The 11,784-nt window shown below is 44.4% G+C and overlaps 1 protein-coding gene and 1 long non-coding RNA gene across 4 annotated transcripts; both read left to right on the top strand.

The window, feature by feature from the left end:
* Positions 1–53: 53 nt before the first annotated feature.
* LOC140588165 (uncharacterized) lies at positions 54–2,286 on the top strand. The gene is made up of 2 exons (XR_011989454.1): positions 54–251; positions 1,800–2,286. It is a non-coding gene; the product is annotated as an uncharacterized lncRNA (long non-coding RNA).
* Positions 2,287–3,383: 1,097 nt separating this feature from the next.
* On the top strand, positions 3,384–10,481 carry LOC111835662 (G protein-coupled receptor 137Ba-like). 3 transcript variants are annotated; one of them, XM_023796193.2, is made up of 8 exons: positions 3,387–3,781; positions 3,989–4,472; positions 6,643–6,692; positions 6,991–7,213; positions 7,928–8,077; positions 8,488–8,616; positions 8,894–9,015; positions 9,671–10,481. In XM_023796193.2, exons 2-8 carry the CDS (start codon positions 4,110–4,112, stop codon positions 9,777–9,779), a joined length of 1,146 nt encoding a protein of 381 aa, XP_023651961.2. In that variant the 5' UTR covers positions 3,387–3,781; positions 3,989–4,109; the 3' UTR covers positions 9,780–10,481. The 3 variants fall into 3 exon arrangements, with proteins under 3 accessions (XP_023651962.2, XP_023651963.2, XP_023651961.2); XM_023796194.2 differs by having other exon boundaries at positions 3,384–4,472; positions 9,682–9,780; XM_023796195.2 differs by having other exon boundaries at positions 3,385–4,472; positions 6,991–7,102.
* The last annotated feature ends 1,303 nt before the right edge of the window (positions 10,482–11,784 follow it).

Raw genomic sequence — 11,784 nt, 5'->3', positions numbered from 1 at the left:
TCGTGTCCTTGGCATGTGCACATAGGTGTCTCCTGAGCGAATCCGTCCATCAGTCTTCTAACCGCTTATTGCGGGTCGCATTTATTAAAAGCATGGTTTTATTAAAAGCGCAGTTGCTAACGGGAGTTTTTGGGAAACGCACCCCTAGTCACAGTCGTAGGGGGGAAGGTACTGTACTTGGAACCAACCCCAAGCAACACAGGACACAAGGCCGGGGTATAACCCTGATTCTATACATGCCTATATTAAAGGTAAGTCATATTGGGCATTTGTAAAATATGAACACATATATGCCCCCAGTAACTTGCCGCAATGTGTGTTGTTGTTTTAAGAAACTTTGTCGGGTACAGACAGGTTAATAGTAGGTCTGCATAATAATCAAACGGTTAACGACGTCGTTCGTAGTTGATTGGTTTAATGGTCCACCAGCGCCATCTAATGGTGTTAATATTTAATGTGATGCTGCTTCAAAAATGGCCTTTTCTTGGAAAGTTGCCTGTATATGGCACGGAAATTAATAAAAAAGCTGAGCTATTAAAATCCATTCATCCATCTCCCATATCTGCTGAGTCAACACAGGGTCGCAGTGACCCTCCAGCCTATCCTGGTGTGGGGGGGCTTTGGCTCTGATGCCAGTCCATTGCAAAGCAAACATTCACAATCAAACAATAATAGCAAGCTACCCAAAGGGAACCTATGAAAACACAGGGATCCGTACCCTCCACACACACAGCTGGGCGTGAGAACCAAACCCACATGCAGTCTGACTTTAGGGCGATTTTGAAAAGAATATATTTCAAAAGGGTTACCAAATGTTCTCTTAAAATGCTAAACCATGTTTAGAATGGCCCCAAAAATGCTAGAAAAGAAGCTAAGGAAGGAAGAGAAGGTAAAGAAAGCAATCACAATCGAAAAGAAGAAGGAAATTGTGCAGAAATATGAGCGTGGTGTTCGTGTGACCGATCTCGCTAATATGTAAACAACGTCGAAATCCACCATCTCGGTTCTGAAGACATTATGGGTATTTCCATTATTTCTTATGGGAAAAATAGTCTTGACTTACAACCAGCCCTTGCGAATGAATTGAGTTCATAAGTCAAGGGTCCACTGTAATATATATCTTATCTCCTATACATAAAACTATGTATAGGAGTCTTGTGTAGCTCAGTGTATTTGGGATCTGTGCCTATATGCAGAAGGTTGTGGTTTCAAATCCCGATGTTGTAAGAGTAAGTGTATCTTTATTGGGCCTTTAAGCAAGACCATTTACAGCTTTGGAGATTCTGTCTAAGCCCAGCTTCTCAGTGGTTTGTTCCTCTGTAAAAAAAAAACATCTTATAAGTTAAATGGAAGATATCACTGAATTTCAATGACTCATAAACTTCAAGTAATTAGATTAAAATGTGCCTTTAGATTAAATCAATATTTCTAAATACTCATTGTCTAAGTATTTACATATAATACAGCCTGGATTAAATCACACGCCTTAGTGACGCATCTGTGGGTGATGGTGACAGAAGCAGGATGTAAACAAGTTCCTCCTTCAAAATATAGAAATGCAGTATACCGATGGCAAGTCTGCCACTGGCCGTGGGGCCGTCCCATTTTCCGCAGATACTATCCATCCATCTATTTTCTGTAACCGTTTGTCCTGTTCAGGGTTGTAAGGGGTCTGGAGGCTATCCTGGAAGCTACAGGCACAGCGCAGGATGGAGCGCCAGTCCATCACAGGACACACTCACACACCTACGGGCAATTTGGTGATTCCCGCTAACCTCAGCGTGTTTTTTGGGTGGTAGGGGGAAACCGGAGAACCCGGGGGAAACCGGAGAACCCGGGGGAAGCCCCACAACAACACGGGAAGAACATGCAGCCTCCCCAGTGGAGACTAGAACGCAGGTTCCGAAGGTGTGAAGCAACACTGCACCACCGTACGACCCTCTCAGATGCTAACCTGAGTGAAACACCTTCCTATGGGATGACAGCTAATACATATTGCAGCACCAGTGAGATAGCTCCGCAGAGTGTAGCATATTTGCATTTCCCAGCATGCTTCTGAGCCTTGTAAACAGCATCAGTGTCTTCATATTATTGTAAATAGTTGTATGTAATTAGCATGTATTGTGTCTGGTGTAGTGATAAATGTTATGTGTTGTATATAGTGTTTGAGTGTGACCACTGTGTGTTGGGGGGGTCAGGACAGCCAGCACTGTGGGCAGGGTGTGAGTTAGCTGGCGGTGTGTGTCTGTGTTCGGTCCTGTCAATAAAAGCATGTTCTCGCATGAAGTTTATCGCCTTGTCTCCTTTGCTGCAGTTCCTTAGTTTGCCAGACATTATATTGTACTTTTTATTTAGCAAATGACACCAATCTTCATTTTGATTTGTTTGTGAAATCATTCAAATCAGCATTATTGTTATAGCAGGTTTCTGTTCTGTAAAAAGTAGGGAATTTCTGTTCTGTGTTTGTGTCTAGAGGAGATACAGGGTGTTTAGACTCTCAGCGCTTTCTCAGATGACCCCCTACATTGATTCTACTTGTAGACCAGGAAGGAGACGTTAAATCCCAAATACGGAGGTGAAGAATCCCTTGAGAATATTTATTTACATTTGCTTTGGTTTATTGCCTGTTTGTGTGCGTCACACCACAGCTGACTTCTCTCTCACCACATCTCTTTATTATTTATACAGACTTACGCTGAGCTGTGTATATGAGAACATACTGATAGAGCAAATTTAATTCTCATTATAATCCCTGAAAATAGTTCTACCTGTAATTATTAAATTTTCTCAAATGCAAAACAAGAAAAATTCAGACACCTTGGATTTTGTTAAAGTAAATCACATAAACAAATTGAAGGGGCAAAATGTCATTACTGGTGACCTTCGTGGTTGGGATTCCTTAACGTTTTATGCCCTGCAGTGCAAAGGCAAGAAAATAACTGGTTCTGCCAGAGATAACAAGGCAGCCAGGGAATTGTGCCCAATCTGGCTGCCCAGTGAAACCTTTTTTTCTGACAGTCCACTTTTTCAAAGGTGCTCCAGTGTGATCCATTACCCATAATGCTTGCTGACAGAGCTGGTTGTAAACCCTGATATTTGGAATGCAGAGCTCTGTCGCTATAACATGTCCGAATAATGGAGAGGAAAAAAACGAGCATCTGTGGTATAAATATGTAACGATAACCTCAGCGGGGGCTACAGAATCGGGGATGATTTTGCAAAATGATGATATGGCGCTTAAGTACTAAATATACTCTCTTCCTCCAAATTTCTTTCTTTACCATTTTTTGCCAGAATTGCGAGTGAATCACTGACACATGACACGATGATTAAATGGCATTTAGTTCCAATGTCGGGGAAGTTACTCACAAAAGTAATCCATTACAGACAGAGGAGGAAAGTTTGGGTCCAAAAAGTACACATCCAGACCAAGCTTTTGTTTCAGCCAAGCAGTTGAGTACTGTGACTGTGACTCTTCAATCATTGTGCCATGTGTCAGTGATTCACGTGCAATTCTGGCAAATTCACCATGTCAGCAGCTGAGAAGAGGCTTCAACCACCCAAGAGAAAACTGAAGTGTTACGCTTGATTGACGGTAAAGAACGAAATTTGGAGGAAGAGAGTAAGGAAGGGGCTCTATGTTTGTCAAAGAAACAAAGCAGAAGTGAAAGTAAATGACGGGGGAACAGATGTGTCATGTGTGACATCGTCCCCTCACAAGGTGGGATGACAGACCCACACGGCCGTCCGTAACAAGCAGTACAGTGCAGGTCCCAGAGAGGTGAGTGAAGCCGACACCGCGAGGAGGCGGGATCTCCGGGGTGACATCACTGCCGGGTTGAAGGTCGGAGGTCAAGGCCTGATCAGCAGCCCCACCCTGACGAATAAACCATTCTGGATGGAGATGGTCTGCTGTCACAACACTGCAAGGAAATGAGGCTTGGTTTCTTCTCTCTCTCTCTCTCTCTCGCTCGCTTTCCTCTTGCAGTTCTCCTTATTCCTTTCCCGGAGTGGATGACCGAGCCGCGTTCTTGTGTTGGACGTACTGCCATTGACCACGGTTCCTCAGGGATATCGAGGCCACGCCCTGCCTTTGCAGACCACCCACAATGCAGGCGGTCGGGATAGGCCTGGGACTTGAGCTACCCCCCACCCTTGACCCAGAGGGTCCATCCTACTTTAACCTGGGCCTGACTGCAGCCTACATGACCTTCTACTCGCTGATCTTCATCTTCGTCTACATCCAGCTGTGGCTGGTACTACGATACGGGCACAAGCGGCTCAGCTGCCAGACTGCCTTCCTGTCGCTGTGTCTCCTGTGGGCCTCCCTGCGTGCCGTGCTCCTCTCCTTCTCCTTGGGAGGCCCGGGGGCGGCGGCCACGCTGGACCCATTCACCTTCTGGCTCCTGCACTGCTTCCCCACATGCCTGCAGTTCTTCACGCTCAGCCTCATGAACGTCTACTTCACCCAGGTAAGCTGGTTGGCAGGAGGGTCTCTCTGGGTCACCTGGGAGACATACATTAACATATGGGACTAGTTATATCAGAGGCACGCTTTCTGGGCACAGTCAAGTGTGTTAAACTTCCTGTTTGGTTTTATCTGAAGAGTGCATGCAGTAGCCAAGTTGGGTTTTGGTTCACTTCAAGCTTAAATCAATGAGCTATTTTGGGGGATTGTGTGTGGCTCACTGGATTAAGCTACTGTGCATGTGATCAGAATGTTGTTGGTTCAAATCCCCAAGTTGGCAGAGTGATGCCACCATTGAGCCACAGAGCGAGGTCCTTAGCCATCTAGGGACTGTCTAACCCTGTTTTCTCAAAACAAACAAACAAATGTCTGATAAATAAACATGCCAATCTTTTAGACTGTATATACATACTGTATTAAGACAAGCAATATATATTAATAAGGATTCTCCTCATTGTCTATTTACTGGGTATATTGCTCGAAAAACTTGCAGACAGTGTCAGAATAGTCAAGAGGCAGATTTAATTTTTAGTGTCGCTTGGAAAGATCCGGGTCAGACGTTGATGGAAGCCCCAGGAGGGCCAAACTGCCACACAAGCGGAGCTAAGACAGGCCCGTCCTTGCTACTGACAGACTGCGGGCCAGAAAATCACCCAGAGCATTCCGAGCAGCTGTGAAGCACGTCAGATGTTCAGTCCCCTGACCCACAAAATCGAGCCATTTGTGAAACTGAAATGAGGCCACTGTAGCTTCTGGGCTGACAGGGTGCTGGGGGGGGATGGGGGGACAGGCGCCTGCCTGTTTGACATCATTGTGCAAGTCTGTAAAATACAAGCAGCTACCAAATGACTTTGTGTTGCAGTTATATGTTTTATGGACAGAACAGTATCCTAAAAATGGGTCACCAGAGGCAACTGAAATAATCTGTCTGCAAGATCCTTCAGTTAAAAATTTTGCTAAAAGTCACGCCTCAAAACTCTGTACAATGGTCACTCACTTAACACAGAATTTCATGGTTCTCCCCAACTTGTTTTTCTATTATTCTGAACCTCAAACTTCCTGTTTTATTAGACATTCTGGTTTTTAGCTGGGAAATGTTCACAGAAAGAGGAGGAAAGGCCAGCCAACTTTAAAACAAATCAACATAAAAATGAGGGACTTGCCAAGTCTATTTCCTCACATGCGTAAGACCAAGACGTGAACCTCATAAAGACAAACAAGAAGCCAAAGCACTGAGCTCTCTCAAGTGGCAGGGAGGTCTTGGAAAGCAGCAACCTCAATGTGAGGACCAAACCAGGACACCAGAGTACATGACTGGTCATGTGTCCATCTGGGGGTGAGAGGAGAGTATGGACAACTGTTACTGGCATGTTCAGGAGACTGCTGCTCTGCTGTGTCCTACAAAACAGATCAAAATGCTGTGGTCCATATAAGGCATATGTGGTTAAAGCATTAACACTTCCCAGTGTTAGTGAAGCATTAACACTCCCCAGTGTTAGAGCTCCCTTTTGAACCACAGGTAGTAAACATCATCATTTAAATGGTGTGTAGAACATCAGAGGACCTGAAGGACACTGGGAGATCCTGTCCAACCAAGGCTGAAATAAAACCTCCAACCATGGAGACGTCTGCTGACAAACCTGAGGGGCCATCAGCTTGTAAAAATGTTTTAAAGGCATGATAAAAGACCAAGAATGTGCTGAATACTGAGACGTTCACTGAACTGAGACCAGAGTTGATTGGATGCGTATCTTAAGAGGACAGTACAGCTGGAAAATGTTGAAAGAGGTGCCTTGTAAAGAATCATCGCTGTGGCCAGTAATGTAAAGTGTTCTGCTATCTTCATCTGCACTGAGGTCAGGCTGACATCTTCTCTGTATCTACATACCACTTAAGATGTTCACCTTGGGAATCTGTACTGACCAATGAAAAGCCAATAGCCTTCCATTCAAAAATTCAGCAGACAGGCTGATCCTAAGAGTGCCCTGCAATAAAAACAAGATAGAAGTGATACAAGACTGACAGACTGAACTCAGAGAAAGCCAGTTCCTCTGCTAAGGGGTATGGGAGTGGATGTTAGGGGCTTGTACAATCGAAAACAGCCACAGCATCTTTTCCTGTCCTTGTAATCAGCGGTTCCTTATTGCCCTTGAAATCTGCGCTGTCTCTAACAGGTGGTCTTCAAGGCAAGGTCCAAGTATGTCCCAGAGCTCCTTAAGTACAGGTAAATGGACATAGCTGCTGTCGCCCTAACCCTAACCCTAACCCTAACCTCCTTAAAGCTCAAGGGCTTTTTTTCCTGCTGAGACAGACAATCATGTTTTAGGAGGAAAGTCGTAATGAACATAGGGTCTGCACCCCAGAAATATAGAAAAAAACTGTGCTTTCAAGTTCTACATTTGGAGTCTAATAACTGTTACTGCTTTGATGAGATGGTCATTCACTTCTAGACCCATTGAGTAGTATAAAAATACTCTTTTTTTATTGGATGGGCTGTCAGAACTGACTGGCTCTCTCTTCAGGCCCCCGCTGTACATGGCCATCCTATTGGCCGACCTGTTCTTCCTGGCCGTGAACCTGACCTGCACTCTGCTGATGAAGATGACTGAAACAGACCCAAAGACCACTGCATTGGTGCGTGTGGCTGTTAATGACACCCTCTTTGTGCTCTGCGCACTCTCTCTCTCCCTGTGTCTCTGCAAAATAAGTAAGATGTCCCTGGCCAACACCTACCTGGAGTCCAAGGTTAGTCCAAAGTATCGCCTTGATTAAGTTTTTGCAAAGTGCAAATATCTGCATCGATCGCAATTTCAGCGGTCTGTGTTTCCTCCAGTGGAGTTATATAGCTGTAGGGCCAAGCTTAACACCTTATCTCTGATTGGCTGTGATAATTAACTATCTGGGTGACGCATGTAAACAGATTTCACACAACAAAAATTCCAGGGTGCTACTTTACAGGTTCACCGTGTCACCTGAGGCACAAGAGCATTTAGCGACACATGAATGATTGTGGTACCATTTACAAAACATCCAGCAAAAGAAATAAAACAAGCTGCAGAAGAATATAGTGCTAAATATCTTTTTATCGCCTACAGCATTCATTTTAATAAAACTCATTTTTTTTATTGTCCAATTTGCTGCTGTAACAATGCAAATTTCCCAGCTGTGGGAGTAATAAATTATAAATAATAATATAACAATAATTAGAAAATAAAATAATAAATAAATAATATCTTATCTTTATGTTTGTTCACCAAGCGACAACATCGCCTAGCAACACTGTGTTCTGTGGCTGGTGCACATACTTTAGTGACTTTAGTGAAACACTAGCGTTTGTTACCCCTTCGAAAAACCGTGCTCATCTCTTAATAGAGCAAGCAGCTATGAACCTGAGCCAGCATGACGGTTCTGATGGCGTTTGAAAGGCTCCCTGTTCTTGCTCCTCATTTCCTCTGCCAGGGAACGTCAGTCTGTCAGGTGACCGTGACTGCAGCCACCGTGGTCATATTGTACACCTCGCGATCCTGCTACAACCTGGTGATCCTGACACTCACCAGTGTCGGAAGCATCAGCTTCGCCGACTCTGACTTTTACGACGTATCTAACCAGGTAATAAGGACGACACAACGTTTCTCTCGCACTTTTGAACCTTCTGACGCCTCTTAAGGCTAATTTGTCACATTATTTCTCTTTTTCCCCTTTTGCTGGTTCATCGTGCCTCTAGTACACGTTAGACACATTGAATTGGATGTTATAAAAGGTGGCAGCAAGGTGGCGCTGCAGTTAAGGACATAGACATCTAATACGCAGGTTTACATCACAAGAGAGGCCTGTTGTACACTTGAGCAAACCTCAGACTTATTAAATAGATAAATAATTGGTAGCTAGTTTTGCAAAACATTTTCTCTCAGTTCTGAAACAGATTTGTATGCCTAAATGTAAAATGTAGTCAGAGTGATTAAAGGTGAGATGTAGTGTTCAGAGTGTCTGCTAGTCTGTCACGTCTCACCGTCTTCCAGGAGAGCCTGCAGACCACTTTAGGGGACAAGAGCTACATCGTGTTTGGGGTGATTCTGTTTGCGTGGGAGCTCCTACCCGCGTCCCTGATGGTCTTTTTCTTCCGAGTGCGGCGGCCAGCACAAGAGAGGGTGAGCAACTAGCGTGGGAAAGGGTGGGGAGTCTAGCGTGGCAAGAGAAGGTGAACGAGAAGGGTGAGGTACAACATTGGCTACCAGACACACTACAACCTGCCCTGTCAGTTATATTACAACTTCTCTATTACAGCTACGTTACATTCTCTGATAGTGATGTCACATATTCAACACATCACTTGTCGGTTATAACAGGGCCTGCTAAATATGTACAATGTCATAATGCCCCTCAACCCAGTACTTGTGTGGACATTATTCCGGTTGTGTTCTTCAGAGTGGACCTAGTCTTCCCGGACATGGTTTTTCCTCCAGAGCCTATTTCTTTGACAACCCGCGGAGATACGACAGCGACGACAACCTGTTGTGGAACACATTCCCTCACGATGTCCGGGCCAGGTAACTATAGCGCCATCACCCCCAGGCACACGCACTCGCGGGAGAGCCAGAGGACCCGATTTGCCGAAGCACTGGAGCGCTGGCATCCCGCTGATCTGCACGGAGCAGCGGCGGGCGGGTCGGTTAGGAACAGGACATGCTAGATCCAGGAACTGGGTAATCCCAATTCCCTCACATCAACCAACTGAACAAACTTGTAGAGTATAATTACAGGCAGCTCTCGACTTACATAAAACCAGCTAATATAATTCTGGACTTCCGCAAAAATACCCAAAATACACAGCGGTCAGGCTAGGCTAATGCAAAAAGGTGACATACGCCCTAAACCTAACCCTAAACCTAACCCTAAATTTACTATCTAAACTTTATCCTTCCATTTATTTAATATGTGTACATTAGTACATATTAGTAGTATATTTTTGGTTTATGTGATTTGTACTACAAGGTGTCTTGGATGGAATGGGGGGTATATCTAACATAAAATTTGACTTACATAATTCACATCAGGCGAGAGCTTCCTGTAAATTGTGAAGGTGAGCAATGGCTGCCAGTGCCTGTAATAATAATAATAATAATAATTGATACTTTATTGATCCTCGTGGGGATATCGTTTCGTTTTGAAGTACACAGTGAAGCAGCTGATGTCATGTGACAGCTTCGTTGCAGGTTATGACCGGAATGGCCTCAACAACAGCTTCATAAACTACTTCGGCAATGAGGGGCTGCATTCATCCACTGCACAGGGGGTGCTAAATCCTTACTGATACACCTACAGCAGCACCACAGCCCTGCACCGGCGCCTGTCACCCCTCTGACCCGACGGCAGCTCCGCCTCTTGCTGTGCATCAGGCCAATCCCACCGCACCAAGATGTGTGGTCTCAGCGCCCTTGTACGGAACTCTCCCTGGCGAGATTCGGTGAACGTCAATAGCCTCTGTTGTAGCGGAATGGGTAACTGGGTAAGTGAGTTAGAGTTAATGCTCATGTCTGGAAGGTTGTGGGTTGGAAAAAAAAACAAGTATCACTAAATATAAATAATGTTTCCTTGGTGGTTTGATGAGGCACAGCCGAGACCTTAACCAGGTCTGCCGAGGTCTGTCAGTGACATGACAACAAGCTAAGTGTGGCCTACAGAGAAACTGGTGATTTTGATCCTCGCTGTGACGTACATGACCATCCTGCAAAGCTGAGTGGCCCATGGAAGATGCTGCCCCAATAAAAGTTAGCCAACACTGTGTCAGTACATATAGGACTTGCTAGCAAGAAGTTGCAAAGAAGAACACCTTATCTAAATATCGCATTCAAATACTGCTGCTGTGTATGTGATACAGTTGATGATATATTGTTAAATTTTGCACCCCGTGGTTTTTAAAAAGAAATATAAATCCAGATTGAGGCAAAGAATAATTCTCACCATGTATTTGAATGTTCACTGTTCCACTTGTGAAAGTATGTGGGGGGGGGGGGGGGCGGGGCACAAAGGACAAGTGCTATTACAGGGGGTTTCAGATTTGTCAATTAAGTGGCTTGGAGGTGACATAAAGGACGCTGTTTAGCAGGGATAAATTACCATTGGTAACGTTGTGAAAAGTAAAACATCATAGTCTATGTTAAGGGATTGCTCCTAACCACGTTGCCAAAACTCACTTGTAGGCTGTATGCTTGTATAAGTGCTCCCCCTAGTGGCAGTCTTGTGCCACGTAATAAACTACGAGGAACATAAATGGGTTTGCTTATAAATAACATATTTAGAACCCACATGAAACGTGTTCCTATTGACATGAGTGCACAAATGATATGTAATCGTATGAAATGTGACCATAAGAGCAAATGAAACGCGAACACAGTATTTACACGAATTAGTGCAGAAGTACGTACACTGTTACTATGAATTTCACAGAGCAATTTTAAAGAATTTATTTTAGAATTGCTACACATCTAAATAAGTCCAAACAATAACGGTAATAATAAAATAAAATCTAAATTCTCGTAACCTGTCCTAATAACCTGCACATTCCCGTTTGCCACATCTGTTAAGGCTCATATTGTGACACAATAACTGCCATTTGTGAAGTCTTTGGGGCAAAATGTACGAAAGGACATATATAAAATACTGAAAGTGAAAGGTTTTCGCAAACTATAATTCCTGGTCCAAACCGTTTCACGTTACATTGAACAAGAATGTAATATTAACTGTGTTACATAATAATATTCTGCCTTTTGTGCGATATAAAAATCAGAGATGGCAGTTTGCTCGTTTACCGGAATATCAGCGTATACTTGTACATAAAAGTTCCCCTCCTGTGATTAGAACATTCAGAAAAATACCTATATTCACAATGGAAATAATTGTGATTGTCTCCTTACATAATGCGGGGGCAAACTTTCGTGATGCCTGTGACGCGCACAGACTCGAGGTCAGGTATACGATGCGGGGGGCGGGGGGGGGTTTGGCCGGCCGGTATATTTTGCCAGCCGAAGGGGGGGGGGGGTCATCGGGGTGGAGGAAGGGTTCCTCTTGGGAATATTTTGCGTGGTTCATTTGCAACACCGAATGGAGGAGGGGTTCAATACTTCAGGCCAAAGGCCAGATGCTGAAGCACCCCTGCCCCATACTACGACCCTGCTCTGAGTATTTGCGTGCCAGTGAAATGTGCAGTTCCGAGGATCAGCCATGGCTGTGCCCTATAATCCCAGTCCTTCGGCCAATATTGCTCGTGAGCCATGAAAAGCAGTACTACAAGAGGATGGTATGACGGCATTCGGCCA

Source organism: Paramormyrops kingsleyae, chromosome 3, assembly GCF_048594095.1.
Source record: "Paramormyrops kingsleyae isolate MSU_618 chromosome 3, PKINGS_0.4, whole genome shotgun sequence".
NCBI classification, from domain to species: domain Eukaryota; kingdom Metazoa; phylum Chordata; class Actinopteri; order Osteoglossiformes; family Mormyridae; genus Paramormyrops; species Paramormyrops kingsleyae.
This window is presented reverse-complemented; position numbering and strand designations above follow the sequence as displayed.